Here is a 25,950-nt window from a genome sequence, read left to right as displayed (position 1 = left end):
TGCATGCAAACATACCAACACATCTGAAGCTGGCTAGCAAATTTTTCATTTCTATTTGCACTCTTGATTTCTGTCCTAATATTTTAATTTGGTTTGAAATAAAAGTTTTGTAGAAGGAAAAAAGATTCCCAACTTTTTGGTATTGTACTGTGTCCTTTTTTAGGACAGTAGCAAGATACTAAGAGAATAATAAACTGCAATTGTAGAAGGGAGCCTACTAATTTATTCTGTTGAACAAATTATGTTGGTTGGTAATAAACTTCTTCCTTGAAGGCAACAAAACTATATTAAAGTAGAACAATGTAAAAGGACAGTGTTACTGTAAGATTTTAAAGTTCCTGTACTAGGATGAAGAGTCTATTCATATCCCTTGCATTTATTTCGTTGTTTGTCTTATTGATCCTTGGTTGGGTTGAGATGTGGAACACATATTCCACTTTTGCTGTAGCACTTTGTGAGCTCTCACAGTGGCTCAATTCGTCTGTAAGCAGACCATGGCTTTTCACCAATGAAAATGTACCCGTGTACATGGTTCATTGACACCTGCCCTTTCCTCCCTGTGCTGTACAGGAGAGGAAATGAGTGCTTGGTATTTCATGCAATCCAGCACTTGTGGTTTGTTTCCTTCAAATGAATCTTGTGTGGTAAGTGAAGAACAAACCTTGGCTTCCGCTTGTGGTTTGTTTAGAGAGAAACAGGGACTGGTTTGCATGTGGCAGTAACCCAACACTCTGGTTTGTTTCCTCCTGGCTGGGGACAGGAATGAGCACTGGAGGAGCAAAGCAGGCATGATTGAGCAGCATAAAGCACACTGTTCATTTAACCATAGTTTATTTTTAAATATGGCTTACGATGATATGTGAACCATGCCACAGTCTTATACAAGTATTTGTGAATGAGTACAATAATTTATTTTCCTTTGTTTCACAGTTCTTTACATCCAATTCTAAATTTGTTACCTCTCCTAAAAATAGTTGATTTTGTTCAGTGGCTCTAAACCACATAAAAAAGATGAAGGCCATTAAAGCCATCTGTTTTTCATGTAATTCTCCAGCTAAATAACTGGTGCAAGCCTGTGCATTGTGCAGTTGCCTTGTTTATCATATGCCTAATTATGTTAAACACATCAAATTAGTGACCAGAAAATATTTCTTCTGAGAGTGTCTACAAAACTTAGGCAGCAGTTTTATACCCACTAGGAGGAAATGCTATTGAACACAGTGGAACTTACTTTTGAGTGGGCATATAAAGGTGAGCACTGTTAAACCTATTGTTTTCAACACAGACCCACAGCAGTGGGTTTGGTATCATTAATTGAAGACAAAGCTTTACATACCAGCCTTATGATGACTTGTTTCTCATTTATAAGTTGGTATGCAGTGCATTTAGATTAATACAATGGAAGCTCTGTTGAAGCTTTAGTGCTCTAGAATGCTTTAATGAGGAATGGTGTGCCCTCAATGAATTCAAAATGGTGCAACATATTCGCTACTCTCCCCCTTATAGCAAACCTTTTATACATGGTGGAGAGATACTCTTTGCCGGAAGCTGAAAATGTAATTTTCTTTTTGATAAATCAGTTAGGGTCTATCTAATCACCATATTTGGAGTGATGAATTTCTCCTCAAACCATTTGAAGAGCCCTGCTGGATCAGGCCAAAGTTTCATCTAATCTTTATTACCATGCTTTATTGGCATGCATTTGTTTTGGCAGAGTTTATTGTTGTGTTTTATTCTGATTTTATTATTCTGACTTATGCTTTTAAAGGAAGTAAATGCAAATGTAGTTTCTGCATAAGTGGCATGTACTCTACAGCATAATCAGTGGGGGCATGGGGAGGGGAGTCCTGTTGCATGAGTGGAAGCCACTTGTGTAATGCTGGATTTTGTGCTTTGCAAAATCATAATGTATCACAATAGTTTCTGCCATTCTATCTTCAGTCTGTGAATTAAAATATATCCCTATTGATTAACATCTGTCCTAGTGATTAGTCTACTGATTAAATTGATTTAATCTACCAGCCTTAATCTTCTTGTCTTTTTCTAAGTTTAAACATAGACTTAATTATCACAGCAGAGTTGATAATGTATTTGCTAATCTATGTAGAGAGTAGAGTTCTAAAAAGTGTGAGCTTCCTTTTTATTGTGTATTAGACCACTAATGTATATTGTAAATAGAGACACATCTAGGACCCCTTGTACCCTTAGCAAGGATATTGGCAACCCCCATCCTCTGAATAAGATTATTTTACCACACACCTTTGTGCTGTTGTGCAAGAAGGATTGAAAGGTTCTCTCACATTTGATCTCGCCATGTTACTGGCATCATGTTGCCACATGTATATATCATAGAATCATAGAATCATAGAGTTGGAAGAGACCACAAGGGCCATCGAGTCCAACCCCCTGCCAAGCAGGAAACAAATCCCTGATAGGTGATTTTTGTGTCCTACTCCCCTGGGCCTGGGCCCCTAGTGCAGTCCGGTTTAATCAATCCCTAGGTACACCTCTGATTGTAAACTTTATGAAATACTACTACTACTACTACTACTACTACTACTACTATTACTACTAATTTTATTATTTATACTCCACCCATCTGGCTGGGTTTCCCCAGTCACTCTGGGCGGCTTACAGCACATATAAAAAATTGTAAAGCATCGGACATTAAAAATTTCCCGATATAGAGCTGCCTTCTGATTTCTTCTAAAAGTTAGAGAGTTGTTTATTTCCTTGACATCTGATGGGGGGGGGCATTCCACAGGGCGAGTGCCACTACCGAGGAGGCCCTCTTCCAATAACCTTGGAAAAAAATATTTGAAAGGTAATAGAGGTATCCTTGTGTCCCACAAGTGGAAGTCTGTGCAAGGACTTTGGATAGTGCCATGGGGCTTTTCCCTTCTCCTTCACCCTCCCCTCCAAATCATCTCAGGGGGTTTGGGAGAAGAGTGGAGAAGTCATTCCATCATGCACGCAGAAATGCTTGTGCTGTGAGGGCAATCTTCTTAGTGCTATATTGAATTGCTCCCATAATATTTTGCAGATATACTACTACTAAATATATCTGAAATAATGCCAGTCCACATATCACACACAACCATTGTGCCATGTAGCACAGGAGCCCTTGGTCCCTTAGCTGATGGAGGGGTTCAGAGTATACAGCTCTACAGTCCCAGAATTGAGTGTACTTTTGGAACTCTTCTGTCAGGGAATTTTTAGAAAAACAATCTTTAATTTGAAAATAGATTGATTCAGTATGTGTGGGATTGCTTTTCTCATGAGGCTTTTCTTGGCAGATTACTTTTCTTTTTGTAAATAAGAAATAGAGCAAGTATTCAAACTTACTACGAGTGGGAAGATGTGAATTCAACATGGAACGTCACATTCTGTTTCATGTTATTATCACTGGTGACATTTAAATAAAAGTTTTGAATGCTTTGAGTCTTCCCATTGTATTTCAGTATAACAGTGAGATGAATATTTTGAAAGTTTTTCTTGTGAGTGGGCAAACAGTATATTGTTGTAAAGTTTGGAAGCAACACAAGTTACATAACAACATCCCATTCTAAATGTTCTTTAGAAAGATATGACATAAAGCTCATTAAAAGAACACACACATGCAAACACAGAAGGATATTATTTTTTAGTTAAATTTCTATACCACTCTGTATATTATAAGGCATATATATATGGACTTAATAAGGAGATGATGAGTGGCCCAAGGTCACTCAGTGAACTGTACAGCTGAGTGGGGATTTGAACTCTGCTCTCCTAGGTCCTAGTCCATCTCTCTAATCATTATGCCCAGTGACGTGTCCTTTGCTGGCACCCAGGGCATACATGCATACATGCTGGTTGGGACTGGGGGTGGAACATGGTGGGTGAACAAAACCCACCCTGCGCTTGCCAGTGATGCTGCTGGGTGGGCACAGGGCATGGATAATTAATGGGGCCGTACTACGCCACTTGCCCACACAGGGGGAAGCCCAACTGGCCAATTCTACCCTTGGTAGGTGCATCCCCACAACACTGGTTGGGTGGCCATTAAGTGAGGGGCCAGGGACATGGCAACAAGGTCAGGCTGGGCTCCAGGGCCCAAAGACCCCTGGCAGCAGGCAGAGTGGGATGGGGATCCCCGGGTGGGGGGTGCGTGGTTGGCACTCCCTCAAAATCATGCTCCCAGGGCTATATCCCTCCTGGCACACACACCCCCGGCACCCCCTCCATGCTACAATCCTGATTATGCCACACTGGCTCTTTTTCTGTTGTTTAAGTATACTGATACCTACTAAGGTTCCTGTGATGAAAAGGTCTGTCAATTTAGCACTGGTTCATGGTACTTGTTAATAGTGGTGTGCTTTGCATTAGACTGCTCCTGTCCTATCCTGTCATATATATGTAGAAGCATAGAAAAAACTTAAGCTAGCTAAGGGCTGCTTCACACAACCTGTTTTCTCTATGTGAAAAGAATATCCATGTAGTCAAATGACTTGTGGGAAGTGTCTTTGAGAGTGCAGAATCAGGCAAAGGAGCAGTTTACTGACAGTGAAATTGTGCTTTCAGTTCTGCAACCACAGATTAGATTAGATTTCAGCCAAGTGTGGACTTTCACTGCCTAATCACCCTTCTAATCAAGACAATGGAATGTAAACAATGTTCTTACTGAGCTAATTCAGTTCCATTAAATTGATTTGTTACTGGTTTTGAAGTATAATGTGTTTGTAATTTTTTTAAACAAATCTGTCTAGTGCTTAGAATGCAATTCACAATTCCTATGCAGTTTTTCATAAATGGTAATAAAGTGAGAGTCGAAAATCATGTTTACAGGCACACTGTTCCGTTGTCGTGGATGTTATTTGGATTTTTAAATTATTATTGACTGAAAACTACATATACGCTTGAGTTTGGGTTCTTTGGTGGATTGGTCTGAGGTCCACAAAAGCTTATGCCAAATAAAATGGGTGAAGTTTGTGTACTTGTTTCTGTTCCTTTATATGTTATAATAATTGCTACAATTTGACAGCAATCACTACAGTCTTCAGGTGTTTTCATTAAACGTAGATTCTGACCTTACTATTCAACATATAGATTTAGTTTTCTTTCTGCTACGGCTGCATGTTTGGTGATAGTGTACTTTTGGAAATCTTAGGCTGAGCTACCCCGTCAAGGTATGGTTCAACAACATTTGGGATGTGACTATCTCAGAGCAACTAACTGGGTTTAGAAGGGTAGCAAAAGGTGTTGTAAGGAAAGATGATAACAATTCTCTCCCACCAACATTTCAGTTTGTCTGTGGATAGGCTATATTACCATTAATGTCTTAAGAATGTGCTTGAAATGACATTACAAACTCAATGTAATTTGTGTGTGTAGATTGTATTGTATAACTAGACTCTTACCCAGTTGCTATTGTTAAAAGTTTTATTATTTTGGAAAATATTTTTTTTATTGCAAAAAATGGGGGAAAATCAAACAGAGAGGAGGGGAGATAAATACCATAAGAGACAGCTGACCACACAGTTTTTGAGGAGTAGATGGAATATGAACTGTCTCAGGTTTGCTAAAAAATATTTTACAAATATTTCAACCAGCTTCTGTGGCCACAGCAGTTCCATTAGCAGTGCTTTTTTCCTAAAAAATGTTTAGGGGTACTTTCATTTTCCTACTCCTATTGAAATACTGCCCCTCAGTGAGGCCAAACTTAGATTCACAAAATGTTTAGGGGTATGTGTCCCCCCCAGGAAAAAGCACTGGTGTTAAGAGATAAATTGGGCTTCTTTCAGTGAAGTACTAATTGAATTATTATTATTGCAAACAATTTCATGGTTTTATTACAATCAAATGGTATATAAATTTTGCTGAATAAAAAATATTAAAAACACACATTATATTGTGTGCTTTCTGCCAAAAAACATGTTTTTGGTGATTGTGTAGGAAATTGTTTCTGAAACAATCCTGGTTAGTCAGAAGCTGTGGGGTTGAATTTTGAATTTGATGTATCTTATGGCTGATTTAAATGTTACAGTCCCTATAGGGAGGCTCTAAAAATTGTTTCGACAAAGCTGCTATAATGCTGTGCTATTAATGCCAGCAGTTTCCAGACATTTGAGCTGGCATGTGTAATGAGAGTGTTGAAGCATTCATTACACCTATAGTTGAAATATTACCAAGAAGGTATACCGTAGTTTACTTATCTGCTGGTGGTGGCTCTTCTAAATCACAGTTAATGATTTGATAAGATTAAATGGACTTTGCATTTTTACATGTGGAGTAGCATTGCAGGGAGAATCAAATCTAGAATTTGAGTTCCTGCTGGACTACAGTATCAGTGACTAGAATGAATAAACACAAAACACAAATATTGCAGGAAAAGTATCCCTGTATTCATGAATCATTGTCAGATAACTGTTTTAACAGTGGACCTTGGCCCTTACTCTGAAGTAGCATAGCTAGAATTGCTAACATTAAACAAAGTAACTAAGGAAACATTTAAATGACAAGAAAACCTTCCACAAATGCTTACAGATCTCTGTGCAGTTGCAACACATCTGCAGATGGAATGCCGTTTTGAACATCTCAGGATGTAATTATAGGGATTGAATATTTTGAAATTATTTTCAGATACCATCTTGAAAATTTAGAAGAAAAATTAAGTGAATTTATCAATTTAGACACAGTGTGTCTGAAAAACTACAAAGTACAACCATCTTCAAACTGTTACCTATTATCTCTTGAATATTAATCCTCCTTATCAGGTCTTATTACAGTTTAATATCAGTTATCACTTTTTATATTTTGCTGGGTAAGCTACATGATGACTATAAATACATGTTGTCAGTCATGATTGCCATTTGATCTCTGTCTTCTTCCTTGATGATGGCAATCATGTTTTGTTGTGATGGAAGTAAGCCTAGATGATGAGTTCTGGGCTCATGCACTTTTCCATCTCCATTCTCTCTCTTGTGTGGCCACGAAAGGGAATCTGAAAGCTTTTTGATTAAGCACAATTTCATTTTATGTCTGAACCCTAAACTGTGGCTAATCCTAGCTATGAATTGTTTGAAACAAGCAACTATAAGCCATGGGTTAAAGTTGGCTTGTTTCAACCAAACCACAGTATATCTGGTTTGGATCAAAGTATTTTGTAGATGTTGCCAAGTATCTATTCATGGTAGTCAGCTTTCTGTATTCTCATTCTTTGTCAGTTATGAAATGAATCATGCTGATAGAATTGCTTTTTAGAGAAATGTCAGAGCTTTTCCTATATCTAGTATGGACATATTATACTAATGGCCCTTCCCATGTTTGGTTAGACTGCTTTCAAGGTGTTAATGATTTATTTTTTTAAAAGTTAAGTTCTCTACTTATCATAATTAACCACTGAACTCCTCCTATATAGCTTTCTTGATTACATCATTCACTACATTCTTTAACAGAGAAAAATGTTTGCTCTCATTTTTCCCCACCAGCTTTATAAATGTCATAGTCCTCCCTCCCTATCTTATGTATGCAATAGTTGCAGCTTCATATTCACTTTTAAAAGAGGGCAGAAATAACTTACCTTGGCCTCAGTATTCTATATTACTCCTTCCTTTAATCATTTTGGAGCTTGCTAAGTCTGTTATGAAAAAAATTAACTTAGTAAAATAAAAATAAAGGACTATGTGCTGTTCAGTCTATTGAAACTTTGACTTTTTTGAAGTCAGGACTGTGACATACTTGACATCTGCCATGCTTGGGCGCTACTGAATTCTGTTTTAATACCCAGTATATTAAGCTGCTGTTGGGAAATGGTTAATACTGTTGCCTAAAACTTACAACTGTCAGTCACAAACAATGTTACAGATAACTTTAATACTTAAAACAGCAGGATAGAAAGGATTATGCTGCCAATTTAAATTCAGAATGGTTTATGCTGCCATCGTGAGGAGATATATAAAATATCATTAACTTAATTATTTTCAGAACTTTGCCTTTTAAACAGAACTTTGTATCATTTCATTTTTAGTATTTTTATTGATTTGTTTAAAAGTACAAACATAGAAAAGAAAGAAAACAAAGAATAAAAAATGTGAACTATAAAGCACCACAACCTGGAAGGACAAAGGTATTCTTCACCTGTGAGTTCCATCATTATTGCAATTAAAGGTTCTATAAAGTCTTAGATGAGCGAGGTATTTGCATATACTGGTGACATAGGACATATGGGGAGGGAGGCCTTTGGAGCTCTGTTCTTTAGTTATTTGCAGTTTATGAGATATCATTTCAAGGATGGCAATTTGCCAACCCCTAGTGTACCAGCAATCCAATTTTTTAAAGATTGAAGGTCTTCCAGAAATAAAAAAATTGTAGAGTTCATGTTATATGTCTGTAGCAAAAGAAGACTTCAGATCAAGATGGTTCTCTCTGCTGTGCTGCTCTCTTTGCAGATTTTTTTTTTAATACAGGGGAGCATTCGGATATGTGCGTCCTTTCCTTTAACAGTGAAATAATAGAGTCCGTTCTGCAACTGCATTCTCCAGCATTTATAGATTCAACCTTAGTTTTATATAGCCATCCAGATTCTTTATTTTAAAGCTGCAAAGAACTTCAGAAATGATGGATAAAGAAATCTAGAGAGGTGGATTTGCTAGTTTTCCAAACTCTGTCAGTTCACATCCACCAGGGTAGAAGATGGAGACATTTTTTCTTTTTCCCTTTCCAAGCTCCAGGCTGATATGGTTGAGGAGCTCAGGGATTAGGCCACTATGGGGATCTCTGGAGATCTGGATCCAACAGAACCAAAGTTGTCAGTGTCCTGCCCCAAACACACAGTTTTGGGCTTTCTGCCAGCTAACTCAGATGGTAGCTTTCCACCACCTGCCTGAAGCTGAAGCTTCCATCACAGTGGAATGAAAATAGGGACATCCTACCATACCCTCCAACATTTCTCCAGTGAAAATAGGAGGAAAAGTGAGACATTCTGGGGTCAAATCAGAAGCCAGACGGCTTCTCTAAATCATGGACATCCCCGAAAAATAGGGACACTTGGAGGGTCTGGTACATATGGGGACATGCAGAGGTTCTTCCTGAGAAGCAGGAAGTGCAGCTTCCCAGTGATGCTCAGTGCCCTGGCTAGTGACAGAGGCCAGTTTCCCTTTAGTTTTCCCGTCTTGCAGTTAGGAGTAGAGGGTTCTTAATGCAGGAGAAGAGGGAAGCGATATGGAAGTACAGTGGTGCCTCGCAAGACGAAATTAATTCGTTCCGCGAGTTTTGTCGTCTTGTGATTTTTTTCGTCTTGCGAAGCACGATGTCGGGAAAGTTTTGGAAAAGCTTCAAAAACCACCAAAGTCTTTAAAAACCTCAAAAAAGGCTACCACACCGCGTTCTATGAGTTGCTCCTCGAAGTCAAGTCGCAACTGTATTAACGGTGTTAAGAAAAAGGAAACAAACTTGCAAGACGTTTCTGTCTTGCGAAGCAAGCCCATAGGGAAAATCGTCTTGCGAAGCAGCTCAAAAAACAAAAAACCCTTTCGTCTAGCGAGTTTTTTGTCTTCAGAGGCATTCGTCTTGCGAGGTACCACTGTATGTATAATACAGGCAAGGCCAAAGTTGGCCCTCCAGATGTTTTGGGACTACAATTCCCATCATCCCTGACCACTGGTCCTGTTGAGTAGGGATGATGGGAGTTGTAGTCCCAAAACATCTGGAGGGCCAAGTTTGGCCATTCCTGGTATAATACTTGCCACCCATACTGACTGTTTGTTGCAGGGAAACCGTGGTGTACACAAAGCAGTCATCTCTGCTACATAAAGCTATGAGTGATTCTTGGGAAGAGGGCTGCCATCTTTGTTAATAGTAGGGTTGATAGCATGATTACAATGGTAATTTTGTCAATAAACCTTAATTCTCAATACTAATATGCATTTGACCTGAAAGAAAATGCTTTTCATGACTCATGTAGATCAGACATATGCTGCCTTATTCATCATTATATACAGATTCTTGGTTTTAAATTAGTCAGTTGATTCAGACATTCAGGAGTTTATATTTTACAGCTCTCTTATGCAATGGTATCTCTTCACAAAGTTCCTGAGCAATTATTTGCTTGAAAAGTTTTCAGTGGGGAGGAAATAGCCTCTTCATTAATTGCTTTGGTTTTGTCAAAGCCAAGTACAGTTGAGGTTCAAATATTATTTTCAATTTTGCTATGCAGTCTTAACAGATTTAAATAAAATAATTTATTTCTTAGGGTACTTTGAGGCTGTTACTCATATGAATGTTTCATATTTTCCGAAACAGTGCTGAGCTAATTATTTCAATAATGCTCTATCACTGCATATTGAGATAGAATGTAATTCTACCATCTGCCTCATCTTTCTGTATTCACATTTTTAATTTGTTCCTCTTTAAAGTTAAACCTCTTAAATCTTATTTGGACTTCTTAATCTCTCCATATGGAAAGTTCAGGATTCTTTTAACCTTATAAAACATGTCTTGATTTTGGGTTGCTATCTTGGGATCTTGTCTGGTTTGTCTCTTTTAGATTATGCAACTAAACTGGAAACCTAGCAATGAGAAGGGTATATCTGCTTATGTAATTTAATAAGTGTTCCCCTTCAATATATTGTATTTTAAATCCTATTTTAAGTGTAATAAAAGCCTTTTTGTTTTGGAAATGAATAAGTTTCTGCAGCAAATATTCTTAATTCATTTGCTGTACATCATCAATTATTACTTTTTCCTCTACAATTGAATATTGACACTGATTTTAAATAAAAAAATACCTCCGGCCTATTATTTGAAAGTCTATTTCTTTGTACAATGGTGGCACATTAGCTCAAAATCCAAAAACAAAATTCCATATTTTTATATTCATTTTTAAGTGGCTTCTAGACTATCAGTTATAGCATTATGAATAAAATAATAGTGTTTAGTTGGATACCTGGTTATAATATTAATTATAATCAGAAACGCTAGTTATAAGTGTGGATGAACAGTAGCAATCACATATTAAATATTCAACAATTCACAGTGCAAGGGGTATATGCACCTTGGAGGGTTTTTAAAAAACAGATTATTCTCAAAGATATGACGGAGAATTACATCGGGTGATGAAAACGATTCAAACAGATCTGACTATTGGGCTAAATTACCAATTTCATGTTTAGAATGGGTGGCAGAAACAAAAATGAAGGTGACACGTCCTGTATTATAGTTTTGAACTAATGTCATATCAGCTTTGTTCATTGTTGTCCTCTAATCACATGATTGCAAATCATCCCACTGGAAGAGTCTCCATACACATTTTGGGATATGGTAATACAATCCTATACATGTCTACTAAGAACTAAGACCCACTGGATTCCTGTTAGAATCCTTCCTTATCTCTTAGAACTATATGAACCCAGGATTCACAACTTTAAGGCTCATTTATGTAGGCACCAACTTGAAAAAAACTATTTGGGGGGCTGCTCCACCCCCGCCAGAAGGTTGTCAGAGGGACAGAGGGAGGGAGGCTAAAGCCACATGAATGCAGCCCAGGGTGAGGCCTCCCCTGGCTCGGTGGAGGCTACCCCACCTTCCTCTTCCACTTGGCACTTCCGAGTCATGGGCAGCCAGGCTCCAAGCATGGGAGGCAGTGCTGCTCACGTTGGGGCCGGCACTAAGAGGCTGAGCTGGGGGGCTTGCGAGGGCACAATGGCAGACCCAGCCTGTGCACCCCCCTCCTTTCCCTGGCCACAAGCTAGCAGACAGCGGGAGGCGAGGATGGAGGGTGCCCTGGGAGAGGGAGGTGGGTGCTTGATCGGGTGCCTTATCTGCACTCTCATGTGGCAGCAGTGGAAAAGGAGGCTGGGGTGGCTTGGTATGGTCAGTTTTTTGGGGGGACACTCCCTAAACATTATTTTGGGAGGTGCAAATGTGTATGGGCCCTTTAGTGTTGGCGCCCATGGTTTAGTGTTATGTCTGAACGCAAGCACTGTGTCCAAGTCCAGTGGTCTTTATGCTTCCATATTGCTGTTTGGTTTTCTAAGGATCAGTATATAAAACCTATGTTTTGTATTGGATAAGTCTAAACAATATTGGTTTCCTGGAAACACAATTATATTACATACCATTAATCAGTGTAGGAAATCTGACTCCTTTCAGGATTCAGAGTTAGTTCCAATCTATCTTGCTTACCTGTCAGATTAGGAAAGTAATTGTCTTAAACCAATTGTCTTGCACATTATTCATGAATGACGTGTCAATTTCATTTGGTTCATAAAAGCCTGAGGATGGGAATGGGAGATAAAGTGATTTTTCATTATTTTGTAGCTGTCTTTACAGCCTCATAAATCACTATCTATAGATCAGAAGAATGCACTGGGGGGTCGGGGAAACAAGACTGCTTTAGAAAACAAGTTTGTTTGGCTTTGAACATAATTTCTTATCAGCAATATTAAAAGCATCTAAAATCATATGAATCACATGAACAATTTTTGTTGACAATGTAGATGGAAGCATATCAATGCATCGGTTACAAACTCAATAGGTTACTGAGGTTTTTCAAATTAAGAGCTAAATGTAAAACTAAAAGACACCTATGCTGAGTTGACTACTGCTTTGTGCACATAACATTGCAAAAATATAGCCATTGGAATTTAGAGCCTGTTACAACCTGATTGTGTGTGCATCTGGTGTGGTTGCTTTTGCTACCTGATGTCAGCAATTATAGTTCTTAGAGAGGCATCTTTTTTATTTTGGTGAAAGCCTGCTTTAGAAAGTTAAATTTCTCTTTTGCTTAAAAAACCGTAACCAAAACCCTCTGATCCCGCTTGATTTGTTTAAATCAGGGTTTATGAACATTTTCTGACCTGCTCCCATCAACTCCCACCCACAGAGCTGGAATTTCTACATTTGTTATGAGTGCAGTGAGGTGCATATACGTAATTAATAAATTATGAGTTAAAATGTATTCTAACAGTGACATCACAAAATTTCCAAATGAGACCTCTTGTTTATTAAAATAAGAAAGACTTGTGTAACATAAGAAAGCAAATAAGACTGAGGTTTACTTGCACCATAAAGTCACTAGAGATTTCTCTTGTAGTAGGAGCAGGACAACAAGAATGACAGGCATAAGATGATAAACATAAAACTCTAATGAATGGATATGTGGTCTGATCCAATTCTATACTTCTGATGTGCTTGCTAATCCCAATTTTTTTATTCAAGAATAGTTATGTTGTCTGAAAAGTATTTAATGCTCTTACAAAACAATGTCTCCTGAGTTCTGAAGTCCTGGTTTATCTCAAACCTCCCTCACCAGTTCTGGTAATAAAAAAGCTATGCAGCTCCAGTAAGTGGCTCGTGTCTGTTAAAGTGATTGCCTTCTTTGCTACCAAGAGCAATTTCAAAAAGGAAGTTCACTTTCACTGTTAGAAAGTATGGTACTATTAATTCTAGTAATACAATATGCTGCAAAAATCCAGGCACCCAAATTTATTGACCCATGTCTATGTAGGCATTTTTATAGTTTCAGCAACACATTTTATAGTTTCAGCAATATCCCAAAAAGGTACGTAATAGCCCGCTGTGGTTATTTCATCTCAAATTTATGAAATGATGTGCTTTTTTTCTGTTAGGATAAGGTATGAGAAAACAGTGCCTGTTGACAGGCAAAGTGTAATTTAAATAGAAGAGAATTTTTCCCTCTTCAGCCCTTGTATGGCTCTTGGAGTTGGAAATACACATAATACACATTTGCCTTTAACTCAACCTCTAAACCAAGGGCATGAACATGTGATAACTTATGAAACCAGTTAGCAAATATTGCATAGTCCCCACATGAAAAACTGCTACATGACAAATATATATTCTGAACAGGAGTTATTAACATTAGCAAAGCACCTGCACAGTGTACCTTCCATTTCATTTGAGCATCTTATTGGCAGATTATACAGAACCTCTGCTAAAACAGCCTTTCGGGTTTTCTTGTTGCTGCTTCTTTTCTTCTCTAATAAATTTGTAAAAAGGCCCTGGCACTAGTAATGTACAACAACTAGTGCCCTTGAATGGAGATCATAGAATTGTAGAATTCGAAGGGACCTCAAGGGTCATCTAGTCCCACCCCTTGCAATGCATGAATCTCAACTAAAGCATCCATAACAGATGGCCATCCAGCCTTTGCTTAAAAACCTCCGAAGGAGAGTTCGCCACCTTCCAAGGGAGTCTGTTCTACTGACAAACAGCTCTTACCATCAGAAATGTTTAGTCAGAACCTCCTTTCTTGTAATTTGAACTAGCCGGAGCCTTTGGAGGAAAAAACAAGCTTGCTCCATCCTCCATGTGACAGCCCTTTAGATATTTCAAGATATGAGTTTTCTCATATTGTGCCAAACTTTGCAGCAGATCGAAGCAGTCAAGTCCTCCTCAGGGGTGTAGGAAGGGGTGTGTGGCCCGTTTCGGGTGTTATCCTTGAGAGGGGTGACAAAATGGCACACCGCAGGGGTGGCACTTACCGCGGGGGCTGGCCTTGCAGCGTGCCCGAGCCACGCATCTCTCCTGGGAGTGAAGCGGTGGCTCGGAGCCCTGCGCTGCCTGAAACAGCAGCGTGGGGCTTGCGTCTGCAAGGCAGACTCCGTGGGCAGCTCGACGTGGGGGCCCTGTGCGCGGATTGCCAAAAGGCCCCGTGCGGCGCCCTTGGGCATGGCTCACCCCGCCTCCATGCGCGGCTCACCCTGCCCCACCGCTCCTGGTGCTGGAGTAGCTAGCTACACATCTGGTCCTCTTGGACCAAGTTTTTAAACTCTGTGTTGTTTCATTAACATTTTGTAAATTGTCTGCAAAGGCAGTGCTTCTGAAATATCAGCAGCATGGCAAACATGTTGATAACATGGGAAAGGCCAGCACTTAAGCCACTTGAGCTATAGACTTGCAGGGACTAAGTGTGAAGAGTGTCTTTTAGAGTCTAGGAGACTAAACATTGTCAAAAATCCCTGGACTGCCAAAGTTTCTTGGATATTCTGGCCATTTGCCAGTTCAGAAAGCCTTCTCTCTCTTTTCTTTTTCTTCGTCTGCTCACGTTCACTATTATTTATTTACTTACAAACTGAGCCCAGAAAAGGCCCTACCTAGGTAGACAGCATTATAAGCTGACTGTCAGTAACTAGCTTGGGGAAATTCTGAATTCAAAGGGTTTGGTTCTAAGGTCTAGAACAAGCTAAAATAAGAGCAACACTAGTCTTCCACAAAATAACATGCATACTACCAGTATTTAGACTAGTTTGCAATGGAAATGTTTCAACATTTTATAAATGTTAATAACCAGATGTCAACAAGCCTTTACATTTTCAATCCAAGTTAAAGGCCTTCAATGAAATGTTGTAAAGGAACTGAAATAGCTTATAACAGCTCCTGAACTTAATGGACTGATAACGAGAGAGCTTCCAGAATTAGCTTTCCTTATTAAGGCTTAGGAAACTATGCTAGCTGACATTCACTTACTATCACTTCCACAAACAATCTAAACTATTCCTGATAAAATATTTGAAGTACTGCTGTTGCTTGTTTCCAACCTACAAGAGCAGGTTGAAGGTCATTTTTAGCCTCAGGAATAGGAAGTCTCAAATTGAATAAGGGCTGAAATATTAATCTTAAAAATACAGAAAACATTTTAAGAACAATTTCACAACATGAATTGTATTTTGGCTCATGGGAATGAGAATCTACTAAAGTCTGAATGTAGAACTGGTTTGGTATTTTTTATATGCCTTAGTATAAATCTGCTTGCTCTACAATGCTTTTGTTTTATCTATGAAAGAACACAAGGCATTGTATTTCCTAAGATAGGACAATTCTGTATTAATGCTACATTATGAAAATAAACACATTACACGGTACTTGCCAATCTGGTTAGTGAGTGAGTGCCAGGCCTAACTTCCCTTCCCAGCTGGCTATGCTCCACCACTATTTCTGTTTGTTTGTTTATTTATTTATATTCCTTGGCATCCTCAATTCTCTTCCTGGATCACTATGTCTGCAGAGTCACTCATTTCTTTCTAAACAATAGCTCCGCTGATAGCTGCTATCTCCATAACTCTGTACATCCACATTAATTTTTGAATAATTGCTCCCAGATCTGTTAACCATGACAGCCTACTGTCTTTTCTTAGTATGAGATCTGTTGGTTGGTTGGCATGCCAACTGATCTGAGATGTGGATTGGGACCAACATAATTGGAGCTGCCATAAATAAAAAGGTGCCTTAAAGCTTAGAAAGCTCTTATTTGGGGGGAAAGTAGTAGCCAGAGATTTTACTTTCTTGGGCTCCATGATCATGCAGATGGTGACAGCAGTCATGAAATTAAAAGACGCCTGCTTCTTGGGAGAAAAGCGATTGCAAACCTAGACAGCATCTTAAAAAGCAGAGACATCACCTTGCTGACAAAGGTCCATATAGTTAAAGCTATGGTTTTCCCAGTAGTGATGTATGGAAGTGAGAGCTGGACCATAAAGAAGGCTGATCGCCGAAGAATTGATGCTTTTGAATTATGGTGCTGGAGGAGACTCTTGAGAGTCCCATGGACTGCAAGAAGATCAAAACTATCCATTCTTAAGGAAATCAGCCCTGAGTGCTCACTGGAAGGACAGATCCTGAAGCTGAGGCTCCAATACTTCGGCCACCTCATGGAAAGAGAAGACTCCCTGGAAAAGACCCTGGTGTTGGGAAAGATTGAGGGCACAAGAAGAAGGGGACGACAGAGGACGAGATGGTTGGACAGTGTTCTCGAAGCTACTAACATGAGTTTGACCAAACTGCAGGAGGCAGTGGAAGACAGGAGGGCCTGGCGTGCTCTGGTCCATGGGGTCACGAAGAGTCGGACATGACTAAATGACTAAACAACAACAACAACAGTAGCCAGCAGGTCAGTGCTGTTTACCTGGCTTCCCAAGATGGAAGTAGCTGCTAGTATCTGAGAGAGAGTGGGGAGCAAATTGGTTGGGAGGTTGAAGCAATGCAGGCACAGGTGAGGGGGCAGCATTGGCTCCATTGGGCACCTGCATCACACCTCTCCCTCCCTGCCAACTTTCCTCTGCCCCTCTCCCGCCCCCCACATTGGGAAGCCAGCTAAGTCAATTCCGCCCATCCAGCTGCTACTGCCAATTTTGCACTTATGCATAGCAATAAGATATTCATTCTGCCAATAGTAGTATAAAACACCACAATGATAACATGTAATCTTAACTTTAACAAACAAAACTTTTAACAAACCAGCAGCGATACCAAAGTGTGCCAAAAATAATCCATAAGAGGAATCCTAATCACTCATGATACACATACATTAACAAACAAATAACAAACATAATCACAAAATCAGTTTCTAAAATTACAGCCAGAAACAAAACATAGTTGCCTATTTTTTGTATTGCAAAGATTGTATATTTGCTTTTGAGGTTCTGTGATATGTGATTTATGCAGGTTTTCAGCAAGAACATTACAAAACACAAGAGTAACCTTTCAAAATAACACAAATGAATCAATCAAACAAAAAAGTTTGGTAGGTTTCAGGAATTCTAGACAGAACAAAGTGTTGAAATCAACTAGGTCAATGATCAGAAGAGATCTGATTATAAGCAGATAAAAGTAGCTAGGAGATAAGTGAAACCTGTGATAGTCCCCTTTCTAGAAAACATGGAGAGTTCCCCGCTCAGCCACACTTTCCCTGTAAGTCCATGCATCTTTGCTGTTTCAATTTGGTCTGGGGTTGGGTGTTCCCACTTGTGATTATTGCCTCAGATTTTACTCAGGGAAAGACCCATGAAACCCTGTTCATTCTTCCTATAATCAATAGTCTGTTTTTGATGTTGTCTCCACCCACTGGCGGAGGAACGGGGGGGCGGGGGGACCATCGGGGGGGACCATCACTGTTGCCCCCCTGGACACGCACCTTGCGCTCCCTCACCGTGCCGGGTGCCACGCCCCTGCAGGTGGCACGCCACAGCCCCAGGATGCACACCACACCCCTGTGGGTGGTGCATCACGCCCCCGGGACGCACGCCACGCCTCCGGGATGCGTGCCAGCCACGCCCCCGCCTGCTCTCCACCCCCAGTGCCGGAGTATGCAGCTTCGTCACTGTCTCCACCTTTAGTTCCAACCACCTGTGGCAGAAAGTCAGCGAGTCAATCGGATAGTCAGAGAATTGGATAATCAGATAATCGGAAAACTGGATAATCAGACAACTGAATTGTCAGAGAGTTGAAAATAATTATCAGGAGCAAATTATGTTCTCATAGCCAGACCTGCGTTTAAACAAACTGCTAAGGTGCCAAAAATTAATTTTGTGCTTATATCATACAATCGGTTGGGTTGGCAGTGCTGAGAATGGACTGCTCAGAAGTTGAAAAGACAACTGAAAAATGATCCTTGAGGGGTAGGCAGATAAATAAGGAGAGGAGGTGAGAACGCAACTCTGGGGAAAGTACAAGAAATCCTGTCCAGGAACTATTTTTTGGGAGCAGTTTAGGAAGTAGGGCAAATCTTTCTTCAGATTATCCCAGGATCTCACAGAACCTGATTCATAAGTTAACATTGGGTTTTAACCCAAAGCAGTGGAATAAAAATAAATGTTTTGGATTAATAAAGATTAATAAAGAATATGATGAAAATGAAATGAAAGTAATTCTGCAGTGATTGGGAGGGCATCCATCAATAATGTTTGCCTTGGATGCTGAAAGATTATTATGGTTCTTAGATGGCTCTGATGGATTCATTACTCTGCAGGCATAGCTGGTAATACTGTAGAAAGCCTAGTTTACCTCCTGAAAAGTGGCCTAAGCATTTGGTACAATCATGCTTAGAATTTTCTACTGGCTAGAGCCCAAGGATCCCCTTTGTTTTCTGAGGAGCTTGGGGGCAGTGAAGACCGTGGCAGTGATAGAAGGCTCATGATGAAAACTATAGACTGTGGCAATTACGTTGTCAAATATGGTATGGTGTCGATCTTTTGCCATTGGGTGAATGTAGTGCCATTCACAGAAACTGTCCTGTGTGGTTAGGAGCCCTTTACACACCCTCTGCTCTGCTGTGACTCATATGCTTCACACATTACAGATTAGATCATTTGCAACTATTCTGATTTGGAGGGCATTTTCACTCCAGATATAGATTTGGATGTGATTGAATTTCCGCTAGTCCTTGTGTGTTTGGATTCTTGATATCTTTCAGTTTGTGCAACCTGGAGCTGTGGACAAAATTTTTGGATATGTGATATCCACAACTAGTTTTTTTCCATCAGTGCCCACCTTGGCTAATCAGATCTGCTACTAAAAATAATAAATGACAGAGTAGGTGACCCCTATGGACTAACAAGATGCCATGCTTCCCATTTTAAAAAATGGAAGCACCAGCAAACTTTAGTCCACTTGGAGGAATCATAGAACATATTGTGACATCTGAACTCCAGATATTCTTCAGTTATATTGATTACTTTTACCCAGGTTTGGAACTGAAACTGCCCTGGTGCTCCTGTGGATTATCTTAAATCAGGAGGAATGCATCCTGTTGGTTCTTCTGAATCTACTAGTTGCTTTCAACCACACAAAATCATACAGTTGGAAGGGATCTCAAAGCTCATCTAGTTCAACCTGCCAATACAGGAAAATGATTGACATTATAGGCTACATTCAACTAAGTTATCACGTTATCACAAGCCAGCACAATGAGTTCCTGTAGTGCATGGGACTTCCCTTCTCCTTGCTTCATGCTCTCCCCTAATCTGGTTGGAAGAACTCTCAGAACAGAACGCACGGGGGTGAGAGAGAAAGGAGATTTTTTGTTTGGGAAAGCCTTAGTCTGACTTCAAATTATACCCTATATCTTTATGGTGGACCAGCTGAAACCAGTCAAAATAAGCAGGCAGAAGTGAGTTCAAGTCCTCCGGACTCCCTCAGAAGGTGCTGGACTCACCTTTCTGATGGTAAGAGCTGTTCCATAGTAGAACAGACGCTCTCCTTCACTGGAGGTTTTTAATTTTTAGTTGAGATTCCTGCATTGCATGGGGTTGGACTAGGTGACTCTCAGAGTCGCTTCCAACTCTGCAATTCTATGATTCTATGACAACCTCAGCATTTAAACTAGAGCCTTAAGTACAGCAGAATCTGAGCAACTTTGCTTGTAAAGCAAATGCTAAATAGGCAAATGGTGGACTTCCACCATGGTGGATTTTCAGACAGAGACTACATGAATACAGCAGCTTTTTGTTGTATAAGTTGGTTTAACATACTTTATAGAAGAGTACACAATTTTCAGAGTATATTGACAGTGCTGGTGAAGTAAGAGGTTAAAAGACTGAGGTACTAATCAGGAAGTCCTTGGATGAAATATTTTATTTCCTGTGTGCTCACAATATGGGCTTGGATAAGCCAATTTCCCTCAGCAGTCAGCATATGGAGAATAATACTAGTTTATCTTGCAGTGTTGTTGCAAGGATTACAGTTATATAATGCATATGAAAGACTTTGAGACTTGAAAGTGATACAAAAACTTTGAACACTTAAAATGACATTACAGTACTTAAGTTCAGACACTTACGTTTTTTAATGACATATAATATTCAACTTTTCTAATTGTGTCTGAACAGATAGTACTGCGATGAAATAACTTTAAGGAAAGTGTCAAAGGTTTAATCTACAACTCTTATGGATGGCATGACTCATCAGTTGACAGTCTGGAAACCTAGTTTCATCTGTCCAGTTTAAGTTTGTGTTATTAATGCTGGCATGTGTGGGAATGTGAAATGATTTTAAATTATTTCACTCATATTGTTTAGGGAAGAATATTTTGGGAGTTCACTTGCAATGCATACAGTCTTAGTTTTATTTGTAAAGTAAAACTTGAAGATTTAAAAAGGTTACTATGTTTGGTCTCACTTTAATTTTTCTAAAATTGGCTTTCTGGTCATACTTGAGGAAGATTAATTTTAACCAAGATGTTTTGAATAACAGCCTCAGGCAAAAAGAGCTGTAGGCCGTCTTTAAAATTTTGATATGATATCATGGATCAGAGTAGGTATAGGTTTGGGGTTTTTTGGTCAGCTTGCTAAATCACTCCCTTCGTGTAGGCAATGACTGTTGGGCTGAGCAGTTAAGCACCATGATCAGCATCCAAAAAGAATGCCCTGGGCTGCAAGAGCTACTACTTAGGGTTCACCCGCACATCCTTTTGTTCCCCCCCACCCCCCAAAAATCCACAGTTTAGCATTGAATTGGAACAAACAGCAACCAGATTTGCCACAGATTGCCATTTGTTCCAATTTAGCGCCAAAAAGCAGGTTTTCTAGGGGAAAGTGACAGGGCAAAGGCAAAACTGCTCAAGGCATGGGGCAAGCAGAAGTGTGGATGAGTCCTAATAAGTGATGGTATCCTCTGGGCAAATGGGTGGGTACCCTCTTTACCGGTTGTCACTTAGAAGGACAATAGCTAGTGTTTGTCAGTTGAGCAAGAAAGCACGCAGCAGCTAAAGAGACAGAGACACATTTGCTCTGCTGGGCTCTGGGGATCACCTGGAAACCTAGTGGGGAAGCAAGATCTGTTACTGCATTAATGTTTTGAACTCCTTAGGTGCCTGTTGTATGATGTTGTCACCCGTCTGTCTCTGGAGACAATACACCTTTGGGGGTGAAGTCAAACAGTAGCAGTGTTTGCTGTGGATGTGGAGACCAATACAGGAGAGACATGTTTTGTTGCAGCTGGGGGAGATGAATGCGTTTGGTTGTGCTGCTGCAGATGCACCATGGGATTTCTTCTCTCTGTGCTCCTCTCAGCAGTCATCCCTTCTCTGGTCATTGCTATGGATGCATAACCTGACTGTTTTTCTCCAGGCACTGCAGTCATCTGCAAGGGTTTCCCACACAGCAGGCTTAAGTTTGCTAGTCTTCATGTCATGTTTGCAGACACCTTTGTAACACAGAGTTGGTCTGCCAATGAGCCTTGTGCCTGAAGCCTGCTCCTCATAGAGCACATCCCTGGTTGTACATATGTGTAAATAAACTAAACTGTGCGTAAAGACACCACAGTTTCTGTTGTCCTTTATTCCAAGGAAACCCAACCCTGGATAAGTTCCTGAACCCCCTGACATCTGTCAGAAAGGGGAAAGGGGAAAGGGGGATATTAATTTTTGCCAGCCTGGCTGGCGCCCAGTGCCAGCAGAGAATGATCTTAACCAAGTGAGCAGAGACATTTTCCTGCCTGTCACAACTAAGGACCCAACCCAATGCCTCTTCATCCAAAAGTTGCAACATTGCTATGAAGTAGGTGAAACCAGTCAATTTGTCTTTAGGAAAATTCACATCCTGCCTGTAACCAGCAACCAACAGATGCCTAAAACCATCCCTTGAATGGACCTGGATAGGAGAAGTTCTCACCCAGGTCCACATTGAATTCTGCCCCTCAGGAGCCTAGCTAGGTGCTGATTGGCTCCCAAGATCCCAGGCACCCTCATCATCCCCTACAGTCACAAATTGTGGGAGAACGCCTCCCCCCACTGCTCCCAGCAAGGTGGGAAATGAGAATTTTTCACTTGTCTTGCCTGCAGTCTTCAGCCAAGCCCTTCTTGTGTGAGAACTCAATACATCCTGGGTTTCCGCATACAGTGCTGTTCAATTGACTATGCACAGCACCCTCTGTCACCTACTCCAATTATCTGCATTAATTTAAAACCTCCCACAACTATGGTATAGACCTCACAGTCTTGTAAGGAATATTTTAGAATGGCATTCCTCCTTAGCATATTAAATCCAGCACTATTTTCAGGCATGGCTGTGCTTTCAGTTTGCTAGCCTGCTGCCAGTTCAGAATGTAAGTGCTCATAGTAGTGTCTTTGACTGTTGTGTATGTGATGTTAAAGTTTTATTGGCATTGGATAATGCAGAAGAGGTTGAAATGGACGAATTTACTATTGCTCATACTTTCTCTTGATAGTTCCAGATATGATTACTTTCGTCTGAAATGGCTTATATGTGATCTTATAGAAATCAGTAGGAATTTATGACCATTTTTTAAAAATAAAAGCAGCTAATTAAACCCTTCTATGTGCTTTTTAAGACTTCAACCCAGTGAATTCTTGCATTGCTATGATATGCAGAAACATTAGCTATGGTAGATAATATTATACAAACGGTGCCATTTGGTTTAAATCGTTGCTGTTTTTAATTTCCTTTACAGAATTCAAGGTCATATATCTTTGTATTTCCAAGGGAATCCTTGTCATAGAGATAAAAATCATGTTTCACCTGCAGTCTTGATCTTCATTAGCTGATAGGAGGGATTTGCAGCATTGGCAATAAGTTCTGCTGGTTGCTGGCTGACAGCCAAACCAGGCTGCTGTTTAAGATACCAGGTCTCTCGCTCTTTTTCTCTCCCTTGTTCTCGTTACAGCGTTCCAAGCCTTGTCTCTGAAAGAAGAATACAGTACAAGATTTTATATCCAGTTGGGAATAAGATGCTTGTTCCTTGCTTATACAACCATATGTTTCTATATTTTGTGGTATATAGTATTTAGAAGACTGTTGATAGTGGGAAATTTTGCCGTTGAGGAAGAAGCAATCAGATATGCGGTCAGAATTTTAAGACCAGCTCAGAGTGCTCTTGGCTTTTTTTAGTAGGCTGCTGAACGATGCTGAATGCTGCTGTACAGATGGATGTGGGTGTTTTAATACTCTGGTTTTAACGTATGGAATATGAAAGAAATGTAACTGATTCTAGTACACGAACACAATGGGGAGTAAAGCTGGATTTTCAAACTCTGTTTCTCAGCCAGAACATCCATTCTTCCAGGTGTCATGCAGGTATGTACATGTTTAGATTTAGTATATGTATTTAGTTTTGTAAAACTGCAGTGTGGTGCTTCTCTTACGGATAGCAGTATGAACATTTGCCTGAAAAGACTTAGAACTGGAGAACAAAGGCAATATTTAATGGTAAAATTATGGTGTGCTTTTCTGTGCTAATCTCTATTCAGTGTTTTAAAAAGATGTTGCATTTTAAACGGGTAGCTGATGTTTCCATGATCAGGTATTTGAAGCTTCCTAATGTTTTGAATGGAACAAAAGTGAATCGTTTATCATTCAGTTTTTTAAAACAGTGTCTCTAGTGCATTTGGATGGTTGTTTTGTCATGCTGTGTCAAATATGTGTCTGTTATAGTGCTGTTAGGTTCTTATTAAAAGAAACCTGTTTAGTCCCAGAGAACATGATCCTGGTAAATCAGTTTTCTGGTGACTTGATTATACTTTCAAAGCTATAGGGCAAGGCATGTTCAAAATATTTACATATGGGGAAATTAGTGAATGCTGATAAGAATGATTCCTGCATTTTTGTATGTGGTTTCCTCTGCTAAGCAAGAGATCAATATTGCCTTTAGAAATAGTTTCTCATGTAACTTTTCCAGGCATGTTGTGACATGGCTCGAAGGTTCAAAGATTTCTGTTAAATTATGTTCCTTGTGTTGATGACTGAAGTGTAATAAAGAACAAATAGAAGTTAAACAAGTTTCATTCTCAGCTTTCACTAACTGTCTTTGGTTTCTGGCACACCTTTTTAAAGGAATGCAGTCTTTGTTTACTGTGTCTGTATCTGAAACCTTTGCCTCTTTCTGGTGCAAGGTTGTAAAAAGAAGCGAAAACTAGAGTTCAGAGTTTCTGTAAAATTACTCATGTGTTTGAAATGCGTTTGAGGAAGAGAGTAAAAGAGGAAGTTAATAATTAATGTGTCTAAACATAAGAATGTACCTGGTGATAGGACTTGGGATGTTTGCAGTTGTGATCGCTAATATTAAATCCCCTGAAGGAATCATGGTGAATATGGTTAGCTTACACTACCTGGCATATGAGGAGCATTGTGTAGAGAGTGTGGGTCATTCCCACTAACAGCAAACTCAGGTGATGAACTACCCATTAGTTTGGAAGCAAAGCAGGCCTACTCAAAATTAAATGCAGGACTCCCTAGTATTTATCTGGAAATATATTTATTTATATGTATATAAAAGCCCTAAATGGCCTGAGAAGGACTTAGGCACTTCCTATATTGAAGGAATGTAATTGGCATTTGAGTCTACAGAGATAAGAAACCCATGAAAACTCACCTCATTATCTGGTGATGAAACCTATTGAAGTACATTGATAGTAAAGAGAGGAACACATGCCCTTTGTTGCTGCCATTTGTCTGCGAGGGTACTTGCTTCTACCTATTTGCAGCTATACTAAAATCCTGGATTTCTCCATTGTTAACATATGAACATAAGAAGAGTCCTATTGGATTAGACCAAGGCCTATTTAGTCTAACATCCTGTTCTGAGTGGCCAATCAGATTGCTTACTTTTCCTCAGCAGTGTGAGACTAGCTGATCACATATTGATGTCTGAATAAGAATTTTGCCCACTCATGAACAAATTAGCCTTAGCAATCAGCTTGTGGTGTGTGTGTGTTCCACTATTAGACACAGCATGTGTGAGCTTCTGGAGGGCTAAGGTAATTTTTGGATGTAAATCAGGCTGCAGCTGGCTTAGCAGTGTGGTTTAGGAATAAGATTGAACTAGAGACATTGGTAATTGAGGCACCACTTATGATGTTGAACCTCTGCTACCATCATTCCTGGTCATTGGCCATACTAATGGCAGATGCTTATGCGAGTTGGGGATCAGGTTCCTATACCTGAAGGTGGACAACCACTACAGGTAGAAATCACATTTTGCTCCCATCTAAAAGGGGTGCTGCCACCTGCCCACTGATGAAACAGCCATCCAGAAGCGGGGAGGGTAGTTAGTAGGGGCACAACCAGGCCAGTGAGGGGCCATTCTGAGCTCCTGGGTGCCACAGCCTGCGCATGATCTGGCTGCCTGCTTTTGAGATGTCCCTGTCTTCATTCTTTTGGAGACTGCTTAGTCTGGGTGTGCAGCTCTGACAGGCATCTCTGAGCACATTTTGGATGTGTG

The 25,950-nt window shown here is 39.9% G+C and overlaps 1 protein-coding gene and 1 long non-coding RNA gene across 14 annotated transcripts in view; one reads left to right on the top strand and one right to left on the bottom strand.

Moving 5' to 3' along the window:
- Nucleotides 1–25,950, top strand: part of PLEKHA7 (pleckstrin homology domain containing A7) — a 147,597-nt gene that overhangs the window by 24,252 nt on the left and 97,395 nt on the right. For 2 of the 13 annotated variants that reach the window (XM_077930906.1, XM_077930904.1), the window contains exon 1: nucleotides 23,396–23,807. The exons of the other annotated variants lie outside the window; for them this stretch is intronic. In XM_077930906.1, the coding sequence (XP_077787032.1) occupies nucleotides 23,737–23,807 (71 nt within the window). In that variant the 5' untranslated portion in view covers nucleotides 23,396–23,736. Of the gene's footprint in view, nucleotides 1–23,395; nucleotides 23,808–25,950 lie in introns of those variants that run through there. 13 annotated transcript variants of the gene reach the window in all.
- Nucleotides 23,146–25,237, bottom strand: LOC144328277 (uncharacterized). The gene is made up of 2 exons (XR_013393486.1): nucleotides 25,102–25,237; nucleotides 23,146–23,414 (listed from the first exon to the last, which is right to left on the bottom strand). It is a non-coding gene; the product is annotated as an uncharacterized LOC144328277 (long non-coding RNA).

Source organism: Podarcis muralis, chromosome 1, assembly GCF_964188315.1.
Source record: "Podarcis muralis chromosome 1, rPodMur119.hap1.1, whole genome shotgun sequence".
In the NCBI taxonomy this organism is placed as follows: Eukaryota; Metazoa; Chordata; class Lepidosauria; order Squamata; family Lacertidae; genus Podarcis; species Podarcis muralis.
The sequence above is the reverse complement of the archived record's forward strand: the minus strand, read 5'-3'. Positions and strand labels throughout refer to the sequence as shown.